At 37.8% G+C, this 20,860-nt stretch overlaps 1 protein-coding gene across 5 annotated transcripts in view; it reads left to right on the top strand.

Annotated features, from left to right (window-relative positions):
* The window catches only part of COBLL1 (cordon-bleu WH2 repeat protein like 1), a 160,914-nt gene that overhangs the window by 128,148 nt on the left and 11,906 nt on the right, over positions 1 to 20,860 (top strand). For 3 of the 5 annotated variants that reach the window (XM_082840912.1, XM_082840911.1, XM_082840915.1), the window contains exons 8-12: positions 10,385 to 10,538; positions 11,012 to 11,086; positions 12,254 to 12,370; positions 17,216 to 17,450; positions 18,479 to 18,573. In XM_082840912.1, the coding sequence (XP_082697038.1) occupies positions 10,385 to 10,538; positions 11,012 to 11,086; positions 12,254 to 12,370; positions 17,216 to 17,450; positions 18,479 to 18,573 (676 nt within the window). The remainder of the gene's footprint in view (positions 1 to 10,384; positions 10,539 to 11,011; positions 11,087 to 12,253; positions 12,371 to 17,215; positions 17,451 to 18,478; positions 18,574 to 20,860) is intronic. The other 2 variants (XM_082840913.1, XM_082840914.1) reach the window with 2 other exon arrangements.

Raw genomic sequence — 20,860 nt, 5'->3', positions numbered from 1 at the left:
GTATGAATTTTACTTAGCCTTTCTACCACTGTGACATTTGGGACCTCATGGTTTCAAAGACATGCCTTTCTCTGGTAACCAGCGAGGTCAGGGTGGAGAGAAGCTGGCCCCTTTCCTGGAGCCACAGTGCTAAAATGGTGAGGTCACTTGGATAAAGCCTGCCACACAGCCTTAACTCTCTTTCTGGGATGAACTGAGTTGGCCCCAGCTTGTTCCCTTGATTTCTCCTTTACTCTCATTGAGGCCCTAAATCAGTTACCTATAGATGTTGAGTATTCTCCTGCCCTGCTCCTAGACACCCCGTTTGATCACTATGACCGCAGAGAACCATGGTTACCCGGGCTTCTCATTGCGGTGCCTTGTCTTTGTTGCGGAGCATGGGCTCTAGGCACGCAGGCTTCAGTAGTTGTGGCGCACGGGCTCTAGAGAGCAGGCTCAGTAGTTGTGGTGCACAGGCCTAGTTGCTCTGCGGCATGTGGGATCTTCCCAGACCAGGGCTTGAACCCATGTCCCCTGCATTGGCAGGCAGATTCTTAACCACTGCGCCATCAGGGAAACCCACCACCCTCCTCTTTTTTTTTTTTTAAAGATGATGTTGGGGGTAGGAGTTTATTAATTAATTAATTTATTTTTGCTGTGTTGGGTGTTCGTCTCTGTGTGAGGGCTTTCTCTAGTTGTGGCAAGCAGGGGCCACTCTTCATCGCAGTGCGCAGGCCTGTCACTATCGCAGCCTCTCTTGTTGCGGAGCACAGGCTCCAGACGCACAGGCTCAGTAGTTGTGGCTCACGGGCCTAGTTGCTCTGTGGCATGTGGGATCCTCCCAGACCAGGGCTCGAACCCGTGTCCCCTGCATTAGCAGGCAGATTCTCAACCACTGCGCCACCAGGGAAGCCCCACCATCCTCTTTTTAACTTGATCCTGATCTCTGCTTTTTCCTGGTTCATTTTGTCTTTTTTCATTGAAGATACACTACTCAGGCCCTCATCTTTGGGCATGTAAAAAATGTTATAAGGGATTGCCACTAATAAGACTTGGTTACACGGTTTCTCAAAGTATTGGAGGGTTGATGAAATGAAAGTAGATTGCCTCAGGGAGAGAATGTAAAACGCTTGCAAAGATAGGTGTAACAAAGGTTGTAAAATTCGTGTTTTGGTTTTATTCTGATATGCGTGGAGAAGGGCTGGAAAGAATGATATTGTGGCAGAAGAAACCCTAGTCTGGTTTGAGAGAGAGTCTTGGATCTGTAATACACCTATTCTTCTTTGCTTTTGGTCATCTTTTATCTTCTTCATCTTCTACCTTAAGAACAAGCCATTGAACTTCTTTATGGTTTGGGTTTCTCCTCTGTAGAATAACGTTTTGTAATTAAATTTCCAGAACTCTTTTCAACTCTGGTATTATAAAATCTTTTTTTTTTAATAAAAGTTGTTGTTTTCATTTAAAATTGGCCTTTAACAGGTGAAAGTGCTCTGCTGCAGGGACCTTTGGTTTGATCAGTGTTACCAGACAGTGGTATCTAGTCTTGGTATTACTCCTCTAAAGATTTTTGAACCCTAAAGAACAATAGCAAAATGAAACATTGACTAACTGAGATCTTTCTTCCTGAACTCCTAACTGTAACACCAAAGTCAGTACAAGTGTTTTGGGCATCACTTAGAAGATGTTGAAGACAGAAAATTTGAGGAAGATACGCTCAGGTTAATGAGTTTGTTAACCAGAGAACACAGATGTTATCATTGACTAATCGTGAGTTTAAAACTAGATGATTTTGAGAGAAACCTAGAGGCAAGTGCAGCCACTCAGAATCCTCTGAAGAGATTTAATTTTTTGTTAGTAACTCAAAAAGTCACAAGTGAAGAGTGGTGGTGGTTATTTAGATACCTGTAAGTGAATCCAGCTCTAATCTCATTGCTTCCTCTCGTAGAATTTATTTCAGCAGATTGATAAACACCCTGAAAATTGGCAGAACAGTTGCCTGCTTACATAGTGTGGATTTAAGAGCTCTAGGCTCTGATACTGCTGCCCTATTTCTTCTTTCTCTAATTACAATCATCTGGTACCTGGAATGTAACCCCTACTTCTTATACCCCTTCACTGATGACTTTTTAAAATCTAAGTTGACCTAAGCAAGACTTTCAGTGCTATAAATGAAGGATGTTAAAACAGGTTTATAGACAGAATAAGAAAATAGAATATATAAGTCCTAGATCTTTAGGAGTCTGGAGGAAGTGCTGTCCAAGGGGCAAAATGGTATAGAACAAGGAGATTCAAGGCAGCAAAATAAACTTGCTCTGGACCCGCCAAAAGATAACATGTTGCGTGAAAAAAACATTAAAAAGAAAGAAAGAAACTGGCATGTATGCTTTCATCCAATACAAGTCACAACACGTGCATTTGTGTGTGTGTGTGTGTATGTTTGTGTATACAGGTATAAGGTAAAAGGCTGGACACCAGAACTTCTATGAGGTGACCTGTATTAGCTGAGATTTACAGTAATTTTTCTTTTCTTTTTTTCCTCATCATTGTATGCACTGTTTGCATCTCATAGGAGATTGTGCTAATTTTATGATCAAATTAATAATAAAACTGATTTCACTGTAGTAAGAAAAACTTACCTTCAGAGCTTTGCCTATTTTGAAATTCAGTAGAATATACTTCTATATTACATTCACTATGGTATAATAATTATATGTTTTGACGTTTAAGAAAATTGATTTGTTGTTTAAGTTATAAAATTATTTTAGAATTCTTCTATCAAGAGTTAAGAGTTAAAGCTTGACCTTCAGTTATATGAAAAAGTTCAGTCATTAGGATACTAATGACTAATTCATAGTAAATTAGGAAACCCTAATGTCAATTATAAGGTATTTTATAATATTTTATAGCATTTATTGAGAATGTCTGCATTGGAGAAAGATAATGGGAGTCTGTCCCTTAAAAAGAAAAGAATATTATATGAGTTTTAAGACAATTTTATGAAATTGCTTAAGCTCTCTTTAACCCAACTCCTCCTCACACGGGAAATCGTATTATAAACAAACTAGAATCCAAAAGCTTCTAATAGAAACATTTAACAGGACTTCCCTGGTGGTGCAGTGGTTAAGAATCCGCCGGCCAATGCAGGGGACATGGGTTTGATCCCTAGTCCGGGAAGATCCCACATGCCGCAGAGCAGCTAATCCTGTGGGCCAAACCTACTGAGTCTGTGCTCTAGAGCCTGGGAGCCACAACTACTGAGCCCGAGTGCCACAACTACTGAAGCCTGCGCTCCTAGAGCCCACGCTCCACAACAAGAGAAGCCACCGCAATAAGCCCACGCACCGCAACAAAGAATAGCCCCTGCTCACCACTAGAGAAAGCCTGCCTGCAGCAACAAAGACCCAATGCAGCCAAAACAAAAAAAGAAACATTTAACGATGTCATTGATTGAAGTTGGGCCACTGTATTTCCATCCTTTGATTCAATCTTCTTTTTATTATTTTCCTATTTGTAGTCTTCACTCTTAATCAGAATATATTGATTTCAGTGACCCACATCTTATAATTCAACTGTGATTAATAAGTGATCTAATGACAAGTACAGAGCTAGTACTAAGTAAATCTATTGAATACCATTCAATTCTATGTCCTTCAGCTAAATTTAGTTCCATTTTGAACCAGTAAATTCTGATCTGGATGTGAATTATGAAGGATTAACTATCTGGCATGGCTTTCAACTTGACCTTGCCATTTTCGTTAGTGAATTCTGTTTCTCTGTGCAGTATTTTTCTTTTCACAGACTGTAAAATTCAGTGATGTACATTCCTGTTAGAGGTGCAGTTTTTGCTGAAGGTAGGCAGACTTAGTGACTCTAACTAAAGTAAATAATTGAATAGCTCTAATTATTAACCAAAGTGCTTTTCCCATAGTAAGAAGAAACCTGTCTGTTTTCTTGTGTTGTAAATCCTTTGGACTTAAATATAATTTGATATCAACTCCTTTTAAAAATTTTCAGTCATAATCTGACCAAAGGAAATGCACCTTGGCTAGGTGGTAAAAGCTAAAGACAGTTCTAAGCATTTCTTTCGTTTTAATTGTTCACATTAAATGTATGAAATATTTCAGATTTATATACTATAATTCACTCCCCTGTACCCCTCACTAAGAATTAACAAACTGGTGTTAAATATTTAGCTTTTATTAAACTCCTTTAAGATATGATGAAGCTGCCTGAGGTGACTTAAAGGTGGAGTTTTACACACAGTGGATTTAGCTTGTATTAAACTCCTTTAAGATATGATGAAGCTGCCTGAGGTGACTTAAAGGTGGAGTTTTACACACAGTGGATTTAGCTTGTGCAGTGGACTAAGCACAAGTTCCTAAGTTGTTTAAGGTTGATTATAACTGAGACTCACCCTAACAGGACTCCCACCACCGCCATCACTAATGAAAGTACAGTCTTAGAATAAGTACCTCTTTTTTTTTTTTTTTTTTTTTTGCGGTACGCGGGCCTCTCACTGTTGTGGCCTCTCCCGTTGTGGAGCACAGGCTCCGGACGCGCAGGCTCAGCGGCCACGGCTCACGGGCCCAGCCGCTCCGCGGCATGTGGGATCTTCCCGGACCGGGGCACGAACCCGCGTCCCCTGCTTCGGCAGGTGGACTCTCAACCACTGCGCCACCAGGGAAGCCCTAAGTACCTCCTTTTATCCACACTTTTTACTCTAACCTCTACACTACTACTATCATTTGCTTATTTTTTTACACTTTCACATACTTGAAAATAGACAAATTACATGTAATAACATTAGCTACTACTTATGGAGCATGTACTGTATACTAGGTGCAGCACTAAGTGCCTGACACAGGTCATTTCACGTGAGCACCCAGCCCCCAGGAAGCAGGTACTGTTTTCCCAGTTTGTGGAGAAGGAGGCAGAAGGTTGCAGGGACAGTAAATGCCACGTTCCCCGTTCAAGCCCTGGCATCGACTCCAAAGCTCATGTGTTTGGTAACCATTACACTGGCTGCCTTCCAACTTGCAAACCCTCTGTAAGCTTCTCGCCAATTAGACAAAGTCACACTCAAAATCCTGGGTAGCTCAATCCTGAGAAATGCAAGAGTAGAGCTATTGGGAGCCTATTAAGGAGCATATTCCTGAAGTGCACAGAACAAAACGGGGCTTCAGAATGCGTGGTGGCCTTCCTCGCCCTTCTTTCTTTCTTTCTTTCAACATTTTATATGGGAGCTCATGACGTGTTTACTTAAATAACTGCAGTAGTTTAGTACGTCTACTTCTTAGCAAGCTTGTGTGCTGGAACCGTATATTCTACACATATCCCACGGTACACACCAGTTTTCTTGGCTACGGTCTATTTAGGAACACCTAGATCTTCTACCTCAAATGCCCCTTCTTTCTTGCAGGCTTTTACCCAAGAGAAGGATGTTTTCCGTAGACATAGGATCCTGGGGTTCTTCCATTTTAGTCTTATTAGCAGTGTTTTAGTTAACACAAAATAACTCCCAAGTTTGATTTTCTTTTGGCTGCTGCTTAGCTGATTGAAATTCTTTTCTAAGTTGTTAAATTTACATTTTTGTCACCAAGTTAGTAAGCTCTTACCATTGATTATAGCATTGAATCTAGTGATGCAGGTAACAGAAGTTGACCTGGTCACATGCTGTGACAATCATATTCTCTTCAAAGGTCTTCGTTCTCAGTCCCTATGATCCAGTTGCTGGTCTGGAAACATAAGTCCATTTGCTTTCATGACATGCCCGTACAATAGAGGAAGGGGGTAAATCTTACGGAATAAGGTTATAAAGCATGTGCTCCCCCAAGACGTTCATGGCTTTGCCCATCTAACGTGCATTCCCTCAACTGTCTTCACAAATGCTATTAGAACTGTTTTAGCATTTGTAACACTGAAATATGTGTATTTGGACAAATTTTAAATTCTTTATCCATAGAAATATAAATATCCTGTACAAAAAAAAAGTTAGCTTATTTTAAGACCTCTAGGGTGATAAATGAAATATCTGAGTTTATTTTTATTCTGTCTTTGAGTTATTAGGTCCGTATAAATTTGTGAGCCTCTGTATATACATTCCTCCCTTTTTTTTTTTATCTCTGTGCTATTTGCTTTACTATATTATAACCAGAATTTAAGAGCTCTAACTCCTAAACAGATACTACTGTCTGAGAAATTCATGTTGTGACTGCTTTTATCAGGTAACAGACCAATAAATGACAGTGGCTGGGAACCTGACCTAAAGGGGAACACGGGTTGTTACCAGACTACATGAAAGCAATCGGTCCAAACATAAGAAACACGTTTTCAGCGTGGAATTAGAAGGAAAATCAAATGCTGCCATGACTTCATGCATTCACCAATTACTTATTGTTCACCTCCTGGGTTCCTACTGATAAACTAGGTCTGTGATAGGAATGAGGCATGCTTGAATAGGGCTTGACAGAAGTAAACTCATCAAGAAATAAAATGACGTGTTCTACTGCTTTTGATGTTTTAGATCAATATTTTAAAAAATGAAGTGTCATATTTTAGGAGAATGTTTGGCCTTCTAACAATCCCTAAATTTCTTACTTTTATAAGACAGCAAGGGAAGGTTTCCGAACACAGAGACATATCATCAATAAGAAGATTTTAATTTAAACTTTATGTCCTATTCAAAATGATATTTAAATATTGCTGATCTATCACTACATTTCTTTCTCAGCTCTTTGTCGCCGAGGGCCCTTCTCCTAATTATTTCAGAGGTCCAAGCAGCAGTTGAGGGCCCACCCACGGGGTTGGGGGGGGTGACCCTCTGATTTAATCAAAATTGGCTTCAGTGACTCTGAATCAAAATCTGGGTTTGGGTGGCAGGCTTTGACTCTTTTCATGCTGGATTATGGAGACGTCTGAAGAGTTCTGTAGGAGGGACCAGGGTAATGAGAGGAGAGGAGATTGGTGGCTGCAGCTGTTTACCAACTGGTAATGGAAGAAGTTTAATGTTCTGATTACCGATAAGGTCAGCCTGGTGCCACCCTGTCTGACCCCCTTGTTAACATGAGTTAACTTTAGTGAGAGGTGTGTTCCACCAAGTGCCTGCCATATGGACCTGACTCTGCTTCTGCCCGTGTGAGATGAGCTGCCTTCCGCTTTTGTCCCTAACAGAACTGGCAGTGATGACAGCTAACTCAAACTTTTCTCTGTGAGAGCAGGCTTCCTTTCTTCTCTGGCAGAAATATTATAACATTACAAAATAGTAAATTTGCTAACTTTTTTGTGGTATATAGCAAGACATAATGACTGATAAACATCTTATGAACTAGGCCACTTCCCTTAGTTGTACTTACATTGTCTCTTAAGATTGGAATGGCCCAAGCTTTACATACTCTCCTAGTCCAAGTTTATCAAGGCCTTTTATTTGCAAATGAGGAAGGCAGTATTTGGTTCATTTCTTTCATTCACTCAACACGAATCTATTGAGAAACTTCTATGAGACAGACTTTGTTCTGGAGACATGGAAGTGAGCAAAATAGGAGGAAAAAATATCCTTGCCCTTAGAGTCAAACCTGGTGGAAGCAACAATAAACAAGGTAAAGAGGCCAACTCTGTGGTATGTTAGAGAGTGATTAAATGCTGATCATAAGATCAAGCTGGGAAGACGGATAGGAATTGTTGAGGCAGCGGGGGCGGGAGGAAGTCAAGGAGGAGCTCACTGAAAAGGTGACATTTGAGAAACGACCTGAAGAAGATGATGGGGTAAGACATTAAGTTATCGGAAGAGCATTCCAGGGACAGGGACAGCAAGGACAACCACTCTGAGGTGGGAACACTCCTGGCACATTTGAGGAGCAGTGTGAAGGCCAGTGTGGCTCACTCTGCTCCACACCTGGAGAAGGAGGTGGTCAGAGAGATCTAGGGGCCAGGTCGCCAATGGCCTTAGAACTCCTTACAAGGACTTTAGCTTTTCTGTACCAATTGGGAAATTCTTAGTGGGTATTGAACAAAGTGCCTTCACCTGATTTTTATTTTAACAGGATCCTTTGCTGCCATATTGAGGAAGGACTCTAGGGAAGCAATGTGGAAGAAGCAATCCAATTAGAAGGTTCTTAGTAACGGCTCACTCTGTGGTAGCCGTTGAGCTGGATGAGCCAATAGGATGGACTTGATATGGAGTGTGAGAGAGAGGGGACATGGGAGGGTGACTCCAAAGTTTCTGGCATGAACAAATGGAATAATGACTTGCTGTTTTTATTGAAACAGGGAAGACTGTGAGAACAGGGTTATTTTTAATGGGGGAGATGAAAGGAGGATTAGCAGGATCTTAGTTTTAGATATGCTGAGTTTGAAATGGGCTTCAACATTAGATGAAGATCAGACAGAAGTCCAGGATGGAGACATAATTTGGAAATCATCAACATATAAATAATACATAAAACCCAGAGATAGCAGACATTACCAAGAATGAGTATAGATTCTAAAGAGAATATGTCCAAGGACTAGATGAAAAGGAATCAACACAGAAAACAGAGTTCAGATCTTTGCAGAGTAAGGAAATAGTATTCTGGGTATAAGAAAAAGAAGATTTTAGAGGGTGGTCAACTGTTTAATGCTGCTAATATGTCAAACAAGTGAGTTCTAAGAAGTAACCACTGATTTAGTCATGAGGGAGGTCATTGATGACTTTGATAGTGTAAAGGAAAAACTCAGTTTTCTACCCATGTAGGGAAAAACCCAGTTCTTTCCTACTGTATGTTTCTTCCCTGTGAGTCTCCTTTGCTACTCACACAAAACATTTCACTTCTGTTCAACAAACGTGTGGAGGTTTTCCCCACACCGCCAGGCAATTTTTAGATACCAGCATTCAGCTAAATTCTGACACCATCTACCTAGAGACAACATCAGATTCCACAGGATAAGGGCTCAGTCCCACAAGACGGCCCTCCCTTTCCTACACACACTACAGGCACCAGTCACAAGCCCAAGTTATCACCTCTGCTCCTGACCAACCAGCTATTGATTAGAGATTCCAGTGACCCCCTTCTTGGACTTCAGATGCCAACCACAAGTCCAGGTTGTTACCTATACTTCTGACCAACTGGCTATAAATCAGAGGTTCCTTCGACTCCCTCCTCAGGTTTGATTAATTTGCTAGAATGGCTCACAGAATTCAGGGAAACACTTGCTTACATTTACCAGTTTCCTAAGGGATATGATAAAGTACATAGATGAACATCTAGATGGAAGAGATGTATAGGGCAAGGTATGTGGGGAGGGGCATGGGCTTGCACTACCTGTCCAGGTATGCCACTCTCCCAGCACCTCCACGTGTGCACTGACCTGGAAGCTCTCTGAACTCCAGACTTTTGTGGTTTTACGGCAGCCTCATCACATAGGCATGATCAGTCATTAACTCCATTTTCAACCCTTCTCCCTTCTGAAGAGAATGAGGGCAGGGCTGAAAATTCCAGGCTTCTAATCATGACTTTCCCATGACAAGCCCTCATCCAGGAGCCCATCCAGAGTTGCCTCATTACAACAAAAGGTACTCCTATCATCCAGGAAATTACAAAGTTTCAGGAGCTCTGTGTCAGGAACTGGGGCCCAAGACCGATATTAGAACAAGAGATGCTACTAGTGTTCTTGTCACTTAGGAAAGTTCAAGGGTTTTAGGAGCTCTGTGCCAGGAATGTGGGCAAAGACCATTATATATTTTCTATTATCTCACAGATAGGAATAGTTTTAATGGATCAAAGGTTGAGAAAAATCTGATTGGAGGGGTTCAAGTGGGAGATGAGAAATTGGAGGAAAAAAACTATGAATGACACTTTTAAGCAGGTTTGTTGTAAGGGGAAAGAGCAAGATGACGTGGCAATGGGCCAGGAGGAACCAGCCAGCCTGCTGACAGTCACATGCTGGGAGTGTGAGCATTAGCTGTGTATAGAGTCGAGGACCTCAAATGACCTCGCCTTTGGTAGACATATAGATTTTTGAAATGTTTGTCATTGATGTATTGTGCCAAAAAGAAAGATTAATCAAGCCAGTCTTAATGTACAGATCATCTTCCCTTTTTCACTTCTTACTTTACATCCAGTATTTCCTCTAGATTTTCCTTTGAAAGCTGGTTTTTAACTGCGTTGCCTATGAGTGTTCTACATTTTCATTAGTTGTTTACATGCCGGCCTCCCATTCTAGCCTAACCTTACTGAGAAGCATCATATTATACTTTTCTTTACATATCCGTCTCTGACACGTGGCAGATACTCCGTAAATGCTTTTTGAATGAATGACCATTATGTTCCATATTGGCATATGATGTGTTTGATGTAAACGTCAGTGTCTTCCTGAAGTTTGCTGTTCATTTCTGAATAGAGATGCTATTTGGTCACTTTGTTTTCCATAGCGTTCCTCTGGAGCAGGCAGAGTGAGGACAGGCTCTCTGCAGCTCGGTAGCACATCCGGTGGGAATTCATCTTTGAAAAGGACAAAGCGAAAAGCACCTTCCCCACCCTCCAAAACAGCCCTGCAACAAAGTGATGAAAATAGTCATGTGACTGGTAATGTTACTTTTCCCATTAACATTAGTCTTGTGTTTTCTTTAATATAGACAATAGAAATGATATAGGTTATAAATCACATCTTTTTATTAAATAATATTAGTACTTAAACTTAGGCTTTTAATTAATTGATTTTAATAGTAGTGCTTAGATAGTCCCTGATTATTCTCACTACCTTTGAAAAATTTGCGTAACAAAATTTAAAACTGTACAGCTCCATTATCCTAAAATGAGCATGTTATAATTTGTGAGTCTATTCAGAAAGATACTGCCTTTCCAGGATTGACTACATGTAGGACTGGGAATCAAAATAGATTTTAGCTGTATCACAGCTAGACAAGTACAGTGGCTTCTAATAAGGTTAGGGCTATCTTTTTCTGAATTATATAAAAATGACTTAAGTTAAGGTACTAAGGAATTGTTTCATTGGTGAATGTGACTTGCTCAGAAGTTGTGTTTCTTCTGTCTTCTAGCCCTGCAGTTGGTACCTGCAATTCCTACAGACAGTGTTTTAGAAGCAAACTCTTCTGAGGGCCTGTCCAGCCCAGGTCTGACACCTCTGTTCCACATCATGTAACCACTGAGAAAGAACTTCCAGGACAGTTGAGGAATGAATCTAGTTGTAATGCTCTGTATATGAAGGAGATACAGATGCTTTGTCTTCATTTCCCACATTATATAGTATGAAATGAAAAATATTCCCCTCCCTGAGTTCAGAGCGTGAAACACAGAAATCAAAATTTTAGTTCTGCGATGGTACCTTGAGTGCTTTTCCTACTAGGTCTCCTGCTTTTCCTTAGGCAATGTCAGGTTGCCATTTATTAATCTTCTCCCCAAGAGGAATGACACATCTTAGTTAGGAATGTACCTTGGTGTGTTCAGAAGAAAACTTACATGAAGGTGTTAAGCATCATTCTTTATGCAACTGTTGTAGGTGTGAATTCATATTGTCCTAATCTGATGGTAAAAATTTATTATGAAATATTTTCTATTATATAGTTTTATTTTGGATTCTCTCCAAATAAGTGAAGTTTCAGTAAAAATCTAATACTGTTCCTTAATATTTTTAATAATAGCTATTTAGTAGCTATAAGTATGATAAAATTTCTTAATCGTTAGGCTTAAAGTTAGGTGTAAATGAATATGACAGACTAATAATGTTTAATCAAAAATAGAATATTACTATGTCAGTACTTTAGCACGGAAATAATTTGATAGGTATAAAAATTGCTTAATATAACTACCTCATTTTTATAATTCACATTCACAAATACAGAAAGACTCAGAAGCACCCAAATGCTCCTGAATCTTTTAATCCTTAGGTGATATTTAGGAATTTAAGATTTTGATATAGAATTCTCCTTTCCTCTGTGATTAAAAACACTATCATTAGGTAACTAGTAATGATTTTTCTCAAGTCTTACCCAGAATAATATCAATGATACCATTCTGTTTCACAAAGGAAATTTATTAAATAATATCGAACTATGTAAATGAAATGAGAAGATTTCGGAAGTATTAGAGAAAAGTGGCTGCTATTCAAACTTTGCTTGATAGCTGTTTTTCTTCCTTTTTTTCCCCTTTTACCTCTTCTTATTTAATGCATGGCTAATTGTGAGTTAACATATCTAATTTCTTGTGAAATGCTTCTTGGTCTCTGCTTGCTTAATTCTGTTTTCTAAGTGCCATTTCCACAGATTTTACTTCTTTGGCAGAATCCTCCCTTGGCTCTGGGCTCCCTCACGAACAGTGCGCTGTACCCCAGCTGCCGGCCGAAGCCCCTCTCTCGGAGTGCCCTGGAACGCCCGAGGTAGCTGCTGCATCTCTGCCATGTAGGTGACCTGGCCTTTGCTGCCTGCTGCTTTGTTTAAGACAGATTGAGATGTCATCACATTTAGATTTGGTTACTTGTTGATTCCTTGTGTAAAAATGTCTCATAAAAAAAATAGTAGTTTCTGCCTTGTCACTTGAAATTCTTGGAGTTTGATGTTTTCCCTAATCACATAGTGAATGAATATGGCAACATGTAAGATGATAAAATCAGTGGCTCTGAAGGATTTCAGCTTCTCTTCTATTTAGCTTTCTGCTTTTTGGCAAAACTGTTTGAACTTTATTATTTTCAACATATAACTATATAAATATAAAAGAATACATATATATTTTTTCTTTATTGAACTACTCTTTTGTTGTTATCTAGGCATGGCTTATTTTCTATAGTATTGCTTTTGGTTGGGATTTTTAAGTGATTGAAATTTTTTTGTTACCATATGGCAAAACTTCATAGTTAGGTAATATTTGAATTCTATCATAAATAATTTTACTCAATTTTTCAGTGACTCAGAAAAAGCCCTTATCACCTCAAACCAGTTGTTTAAAATCAGTATACTATCATATACTCGTTAAAGGAATGAAAAATTGTGTGGCCAGTTTGGGAAATACTTTAGCAGATTGTTTTTTTTTTTTTTTAAGTAAAAATAAGGATGCATTTTCTATATGACCCAGAAATCCCACTCCTAAGACTTCTCAAGAAAAGTGAAAACGAATGTGCATACAAAAACCTGCACGTGAATTATTATAGAATTTATGTAATTGTCAAAAATGGGAAACAACCCAATGTCCCTAAACTGAGGAATGGATAAATATAGTTTGTCCGTATGTTGGAATACTACAACCTAGCCAAAAGAAGGAACAAATAACTAATACATGCAACAACATGGCTAAATCTTAAATACATTGTTAAATGAAGGAAGCTAGACTTAAATGGCTCGATGCTGTATGATTTCATTTATATGACATTCTTGCAAAGGCATAACTATAGGGATAATTGCTGCCAGGGGCTGGGGTTAGAGAGAGGAGGTGATTACTGAGGAGCCTGGGGGATTTTGGAAGCTGATGGAATTGTTCTACATCTTGATTGTGGTGGTGGTCACAGAAAGATAGATAGATAGATGTCAAAACTGGACATTCCAAAATGTATTCCAAAAATGATGAATCTTACTGAAATTATACCTCAGTTTTTAAAAATGAAAGAGAAAACAACTCGGTCGGAAATTACAGCAGTGTCTGACACAGTGAACACTTTTTTGAATAAATGAATTTTTTTTTTAAAAAGTTCACCAGAATAGATTTAATCTAATACAATTCTGTTTTAGCAAAGAGTAGTATCTGTCAAACAATTCTGCCCTTTGACCATCTCCAGGAAAAATACACAAGATGTCCCAAAAGGCTTAGTGAAATTTTAAGCTTTAATAACTTATAAGATGCTACAAACTAAGTTTAATTATTTAAATTTCTTTACACATTTTATATTTTGTGAATTTAAAATAATTTAATTTTATTTTTTGTTTCAGTCAATTTTGCAAATCTTTAGAAGGACTGAAAATATTAAGATAAATATATTCAAATTATATTAGAAAGCTAAGTGTAAAAGAAATTTCAACAATTACAATTTCAAATGATTTTTTATAATTTTCTAAACATATTGTGGCAGTTGTTATATCTTACAGCTACACTAAAGTTTTGGATACTCTGTTCTTTGAAAGTGAATTCTCTTCCCTTAGAACATGTGAAGCTGAAATATGATAGTTGTGATCTAACATTTGTGAAAATTATTCACTGTTCACAGCCCCCACTTCGTTTTGTTGTTATTGCTGTAGTTCCAGAATTTGGCCATAGTATAAGTCTGTTAACACATACAAAACAACTTAATATTTTTTAAAGCTTGGAAAAAATCTCTACTAGTCAAACAACAAAGTGTGAAAGTGCTCTTGGTTAGAATTTTTAAAAAGAATCACAGCCTTTTCTAAGACTTTTAATGACAGGAATGCAGTTCAAATATATATATTTAAGAAAACCTGTATGATGCTTATAACTACTAAGTTATAAAACCCCAGAAAAAATAATTTGAAAAGATTTCTGAAACATGTGACTCATTCTTCATACTTTGAGACCAGTTTCTCAGTGAGGACCTCATACTTAAAGAAAGTTGAAGACCTCGACTTTTTAAAGAAAAGTTGTGTATCTATATAAAACACATGTGATGGTAAAGAGAGAAATAGGGAGAAAGATCAATAATTTGCTAAATGTTACCTCAGTTAATATAATTTCCAGAAGAGCTTAATATATACCAAGGAGCCATCTATAAAACATACTTGCATCTAAACCATAATGGCCTTTCATTTTTCCTTGATACACAGTTTTCAAATTATGTAAATATACACTTACTGTATAGATGTAATATGCTATTGTAAAGGCATAATATTGTACATTGGCATCAAAATAACTATTTCATGTCATGATAAAGCATGATTTATATATATGTGTATATATATATATACATATATACATATATATATATATATATATATATATTTTTTTTTTTTTGTGGTACGCGGGCCTCTCACTGTTGTGGCCTCTCCCGTTGTGGAGCACAGGCTCCGGACGCGCAGGCTCAGCGGCCATGGCTCACGGGTCCAGCCGCTCTGCGGCATGTGGGATCTTCCTGGACCGGGGCACGAACCCGTGTCCCCTGCATCGGCAGGCGGACTCTCAACCACTGCGCCACCAGGGAAGCCCTACATATATTTTTATATATAAATTTACTTAAAGTCAAATTCTTTTTTTTATATAAATTAATTATTTTTGGCTACGTTGGGTCTTCGTTGCTGCACATGGGCTTTCTTTAGTTGCATCGAGCAGGGGCTACTCCTCGTTGTGGCGTTTGGGCTTCTCATTGCAGCGGCGTCTCTTGTCGTGGAGCACAGGCTCTAGGTACGTGGGCTCAGTAGTTGTGGCACGTGGGCTCGAGTGCAGGCTCAGTAGTTGCAGCACATGGGCTTAGTTGCTCCGCGGCATGTGGGATCTTCCCAGACCAGGGCTCAAACCCATGTCCCCGGCATTGGCAGGTGGATTCTTAACCACTGTGCCACCAGGGAGCCCTTAAAGTCAAATTCTTTAATGTTTTTTCTAAGTAATCTGTTTTTTAATTTACAATAAAAATGTCATTAAAATTCCCCGTATTTATTAAAAAGCACAAATAGCATACTTTTCTGTCTATATGCTTAAAGATACAATTAAAGAAATACATTTTAAGTATTTCACATATTCTTCAAATACCTTAAACTTTTTTGTTAAATTTTGTAGATGTGCTGATTACTATCATCCAGTGCTATACTACCCTTTTTACCCCTCTATTGTGGTAAAATTAAACTTTGTTCAGCTGCTGTTATGTAAGTGGAAATGTTAAATTATATTTATTTATTTTTATAAATTTATTATTTATTTATTTATTTTTGGCTGCGTTGGGTCTTCGTTGCTGCGCACGGGCTTTTCTCTAGTTGCAGCGAGTGGGGGCTACTCTTCATTATGGTGCATGGGCTTCTCATTGCGGCGGCTTCTCTTGTTGTGGAGCTAAGTGCGTGGGCTTCAGTAGTTGTAGCACGTGGGCTCAGTATTTGTGGCTCACGGGCTCTAGAGCACAGGCTCAGTAGTGGTGGCACACGGGCTTAGTTGCTCCGCGGCATGTGGGATCTTCCCGGACCAGGGCTCAAACCCATGTCCTCTGGCAGGCGGATTCTTAACCACTGCACCACCAGGGAAGCCCTGAATTGTATTAAAATAAGCAAAGATCCAGAACCTCATTCTTTGGTTTAAATTCACTTTCACAGCTAGTGTGGATACCAATTGCTTAGGATGTCTCCTCTTTTACCCTGTTGGCCATTTGGTGTTAGTGCTAAGAAATTATAATAAAACAATTTCATTCAATGAAGTATTAACCACAGCTATTGAAGAGAGTCATACACACACACATACTGATAATGGGAAGACCTTTAAGACATAGTTAAGTGGACGAAAAAGAAGTTAGTGAAAAACATCAGGTATATTATGCTTCCATTTATATTAAATAAACCAAGAATTGAGAGAAAGAAGGAAATGTATGTATATCTGCTTAAACGGTATATGCTCATTATACTTTCTGATAATATAGAGGAAAAAAACTGTTAAGGGAAGCTGCCTCTGAGAATCAAACTGAGTAGGAGTTAAAATTAATTTTCATTGCATAATACTTATTCTATTTGTATATTAAAAATTATATTAAGCATCTAAGTAAATGGCTTCTCACCTTGGTTGCACACTAGAATCACCTGAAAGAACCTTAAAAAAATTCTTGGTCCCTCCCTTCAGAGATTCTGATTTAACAGATGTGGATTAGAGGTGAGCATCAGTATTTTTAAAAAATGCTCAGATAATTCTCAATCATAGTTAGTACTGATAATTACCGAGTCAAACTTTATAAGTACACTTGGAGCCAATCTAAAAATCTTGTGTTCTTTTTGTTTACATTTAAAGCCATTGCATCAAGGTAAAAATCATTTAAATTGAAAGATATTCTTGAATGAAATATATAACTTGAAGTTTATGAGCTTAAATAACCTCTTTTTTTCTACCATGAATAAAACAGAGAGACAGCATATTATTTTTAGAAATGTACGTCTGAGATAATCTGATTATATGTTAACATAATTATTCACCATTAGAAAAGTATTTTACTATTAGCTTTGAATCAGAATTTAAAAGAGTCCAACTAATTATTATTTTAAAAATTCCTTCCTTGCCAGGATTGCCCAGGATGAATGAGGCAAATTAATATTTAGGATTATATCTTCATTTCTTTGTAGCTGGAATAAGCTCTGATTACAGCCTTGAAGAGGTAGATGAAAAGCAAGAACTGAGTGAAGTGCCTAAAGAGGAGGCTGGAAATACTTCTCTGAAGTCGCAAGACATTCCTACTGTATCTACTGATATAATAAATACCCTGAAAAGTGATCCTGACTCAGCCCTTGGCAGTGATACTGGAGAGTCCTCACAAAACTCCAAAGAAGAAAAACAAGGAACTAGAAACACAGATGGACAGTAAGTAGTCTGTATGCCAGACGTGGTGGTGGTGGTGGTTTGTTTAATTGATACTAGTCTTCTGAAATGTAGAACTGATATTTTAAACACAAGTAGAGTCATTTCTTTAGCTTATACTTTATCCCTTTTACAACCATTTAAAAAAATGTTTATTCATAAAGTATCAATTTACATGTGATTGTTTTTAAATAAAATCAAATCCAACATTTCTGGTATCCCTGTGGCAGACCAACCATAACATGTAGTTATTTTGTATGAAGATTAGCATTTTTGTTTGTGTTGCGTTTGTTTTGCCTATTACCTATTTGGCCTAAATGGAATATTTAATTTTCAGTTTTCACCAAATGCTCCTGAAGAATTTTTACTAACTGCTATATAAAACAATTCTGCCTCTTAGAATATGATGTTAAATCACTAATATTATTTTTATAGTCAACTTTATGAAGCAGAGAATGCACCTACCTTCCCCTTGGTCCTAGGAATCGAAAGTTATAGTAAAGTATACTTACATTCTGTTAGAAATGCCACACTATGAATAAAGATGAAATCAAGTAGGCAAAATAAACCATTTTATCAAAGTTTTATTATAATTTGCATGGGATTGTCTCCAAATTAATCTCTTGTATCACCAAAAAAAACCCCAATGAAGTCAGTTCACATCCTGACTTGCCACAAGGTAACCTTGCCAGATGCAAGGAAAATGTCTGAGAGTACATTTCATTTAGTTCCTTTTTCTTTAAAAGATAATAATTGATAATAACAAAAAGACACTGTCTTGGGGAAAGTGTCCATTTTACCAAGCTTACATCTTTCTTTGTAACAGGGTCACCATATGAAAGCTAATGTTTCATAGCAGCATTTCCTCTCAGTTGTATTCTTTCTTTGCTATTAAATTTCTAATATTTGGCAGAAAAAGATGATTATTCCAGTCCATCTGTCTTTGGAAATTATTGCCTGTTTTATCATCGTGTATGTGTGTGTGTGTTTCAATAGTATCAATATATAACATACAATATCATATTTTACAGAGGACCACACATTATGGTGTGTAATTCAAGCAACAAAGCGAGGGTGGTTGACAGTGTAAGAAACCTGAGGTCACCGGGTCCAAACCAGGAGAATGGTGAGTTCTATAAACACTAATAGCCAACACTTTCATAGCACTTGCTATGTGCCAAGGACCTTTCTTAAACACTTTATATATATATTAACTCATTTAATCTTGTATATTAACTCATTTATGGGTATTATTACTTTAGTCCCATCTTACAGATAATAGAGCCACAAAGACATTATGTAACTCACCTGAGGTCCCACAGTTAGTAAGTGGTGAACCTCAAATTTGAACTCAGGCAGTGTGTGTTCAATACGTGTTGATTCCAAAATGTGCTTCTACCTACCATGTGTTCTAATGTTGTTGTTGTTAAATCTTAGAGGTTATCTCACCTAGATCTTGGATCTCAAAGATGTATACTCTGTGTATACTTATGATCTACTTCTCTTTTTTCCTTCTACTGACTCCCTAACCCAAGCCTGTTTTATTTCATAGTCGAGTTGCTATACCTAAGGTGAAACTGGTCTGCTTGATTTTTCAGGTCCAAACCATCTAATTATGTAATAGTGCTTACCAGTATTTCCCACTCCCCGCCCCCCAATCAAGACAGTTTATTCTCTTTCTCATGATATATTTCACTCAGTTCTATCATTAGGCCTATGCTCATTTTTATCTTTGCCTGGAAAATAATTTTCCACCTATCTTCACTCATTCAACTGTTATCCAAATCCTGCCACTTTACTTATTCTGTTACTTGATTACTAGAAGCCATGTAGTTTTCTGTTCTCGACTACTCAATTGGATTGGACAGTCTTTGATCATAGAAATTATATCTGCTACTTTGTTTGAATTCCTTATAGGAGAATACTGAGATATGGTTAAAACATATATTTAGGATTGAATTTCAGAAAAATGATACTATACGAATAGAAGATGCAAGGAATACACAATGGTTTTTTTTGTTTTGTTTTTTTTTCTTTTTGCGGTACGTGGGCCTCTCACTGCTGTGGCCTCTCCCGTTGTGGAGCACAGGCTCCGGACGCGCAGGCTCAGCGGCCATGGCTCACGGGCCCAGCCACTCCGCGGCATATGGGATCTTCCCACTGCGCCACCAGGGAATTTTAAAGGGGGTATGAGGAAAGTGCTTATTCTCATAGTCCAATCTATTATGTTAATATATAAAACTAGGTTAAGATTCATAGAAAACATAGGGAGATATATATATATATATAACATGGATTATCCCAATGTCACAAACAAGATGGACAGATGGATAGATATAGATATGTCATTTTATATTTGTGGTATGTGTTGGTTAATTTGAATATATATGTCTCTGACTCATTTTCCTCATGGTCAATACCATCCTGAGATACAAGTGTACAACTTATATACTTGTATATGATTTCCCCCTTTTTTCTTCTTGGACTCAGTTTTTTATAACATACGCTATGACGGCAAAAGCATTTCTATTGAGAAGTCATGATTTAAAAGCTGTTTACTTCTTTTAAAAATCATAGTCAAATTAAATCATTTTTGCTAAGAGTTTGGCATCATATTAGTGCTAGGGTCACAAGTACATTTCCGTAATACCTTTATTTTGATTTGCACTTGATTTACAATGACCCTTGTCAACTCTAGGTGATTTTTAAAATAATTTGTTATCCTTAAACTAGTTTTATTCTCCTTTTCTCTCTTTTTTTTTTTTTTTTAACCTACCCTGTATACTTATCTAAATCATCCTTTCATCAGGTTGTTGATGTTGGTGTCAGTGTTGAGTAGGGGCAAGTACAGTATAGTACAAAATATACCTTCTCCCTCTACTGGCCATTCTAGAAAAATGGCCTGTCCATTCATTGACATTTCATTGGCAGTATCATCGATATGTAGGAGGATGGACCAGCTAATGAATTCAGGAGTGATTCTAGGTTTCCAGGCCTGACAATCATTGAAAATTTTGAAATTGTGAAATTTTGATGAGAAATTCAGTTAGATAATGGTGAAGTAGGTGTAACCCACAGAAAATGTGAAAAATAGAAACTTAGAGTTCTAAAACGAGTAAATTAGGGTTTGTTAGAGAGGATTTAATTTAAAATATATTTTTTATGTTGATTTACCTTCTTTTGGAAAATGTTTCCATTCTGCAACTGGGATATACCTATATTCAGTGGAAAATGAAAAATTAGAAAGAGAAAAGGAAATACATTTAGGCTCACTTTCTGGTGCCAGGACCATTTCTGAAATTCTTTTGTGCTCATATCAGCATTGAGAGTACCACTTTTCATATAGATATTAAAAACACTTAAGAACCAAGTAAATAAGAACACAGGCAGAGATGTGTCTCTTCTATGGTTCC

Source organism: Leucopleurus acutus, assembly GCF_964270905.1.
Source record: "Leucopleurus acutus genome assembly, chromosome: 6".
In the NCBI taxonomy this organism is placed as follows: domain Eukaryota; kingdom Metazoa; phylum Chordata; class Mammalia; order Artiodactyla; family Delphinidae; genus Leucopleurus; species Leucopleurus acutus.
The sequence above is the reverse complement of the archived record's forward strand: the minus strand, read 5'-3'. Positions and strand labels throughout refer to the sequence as shown.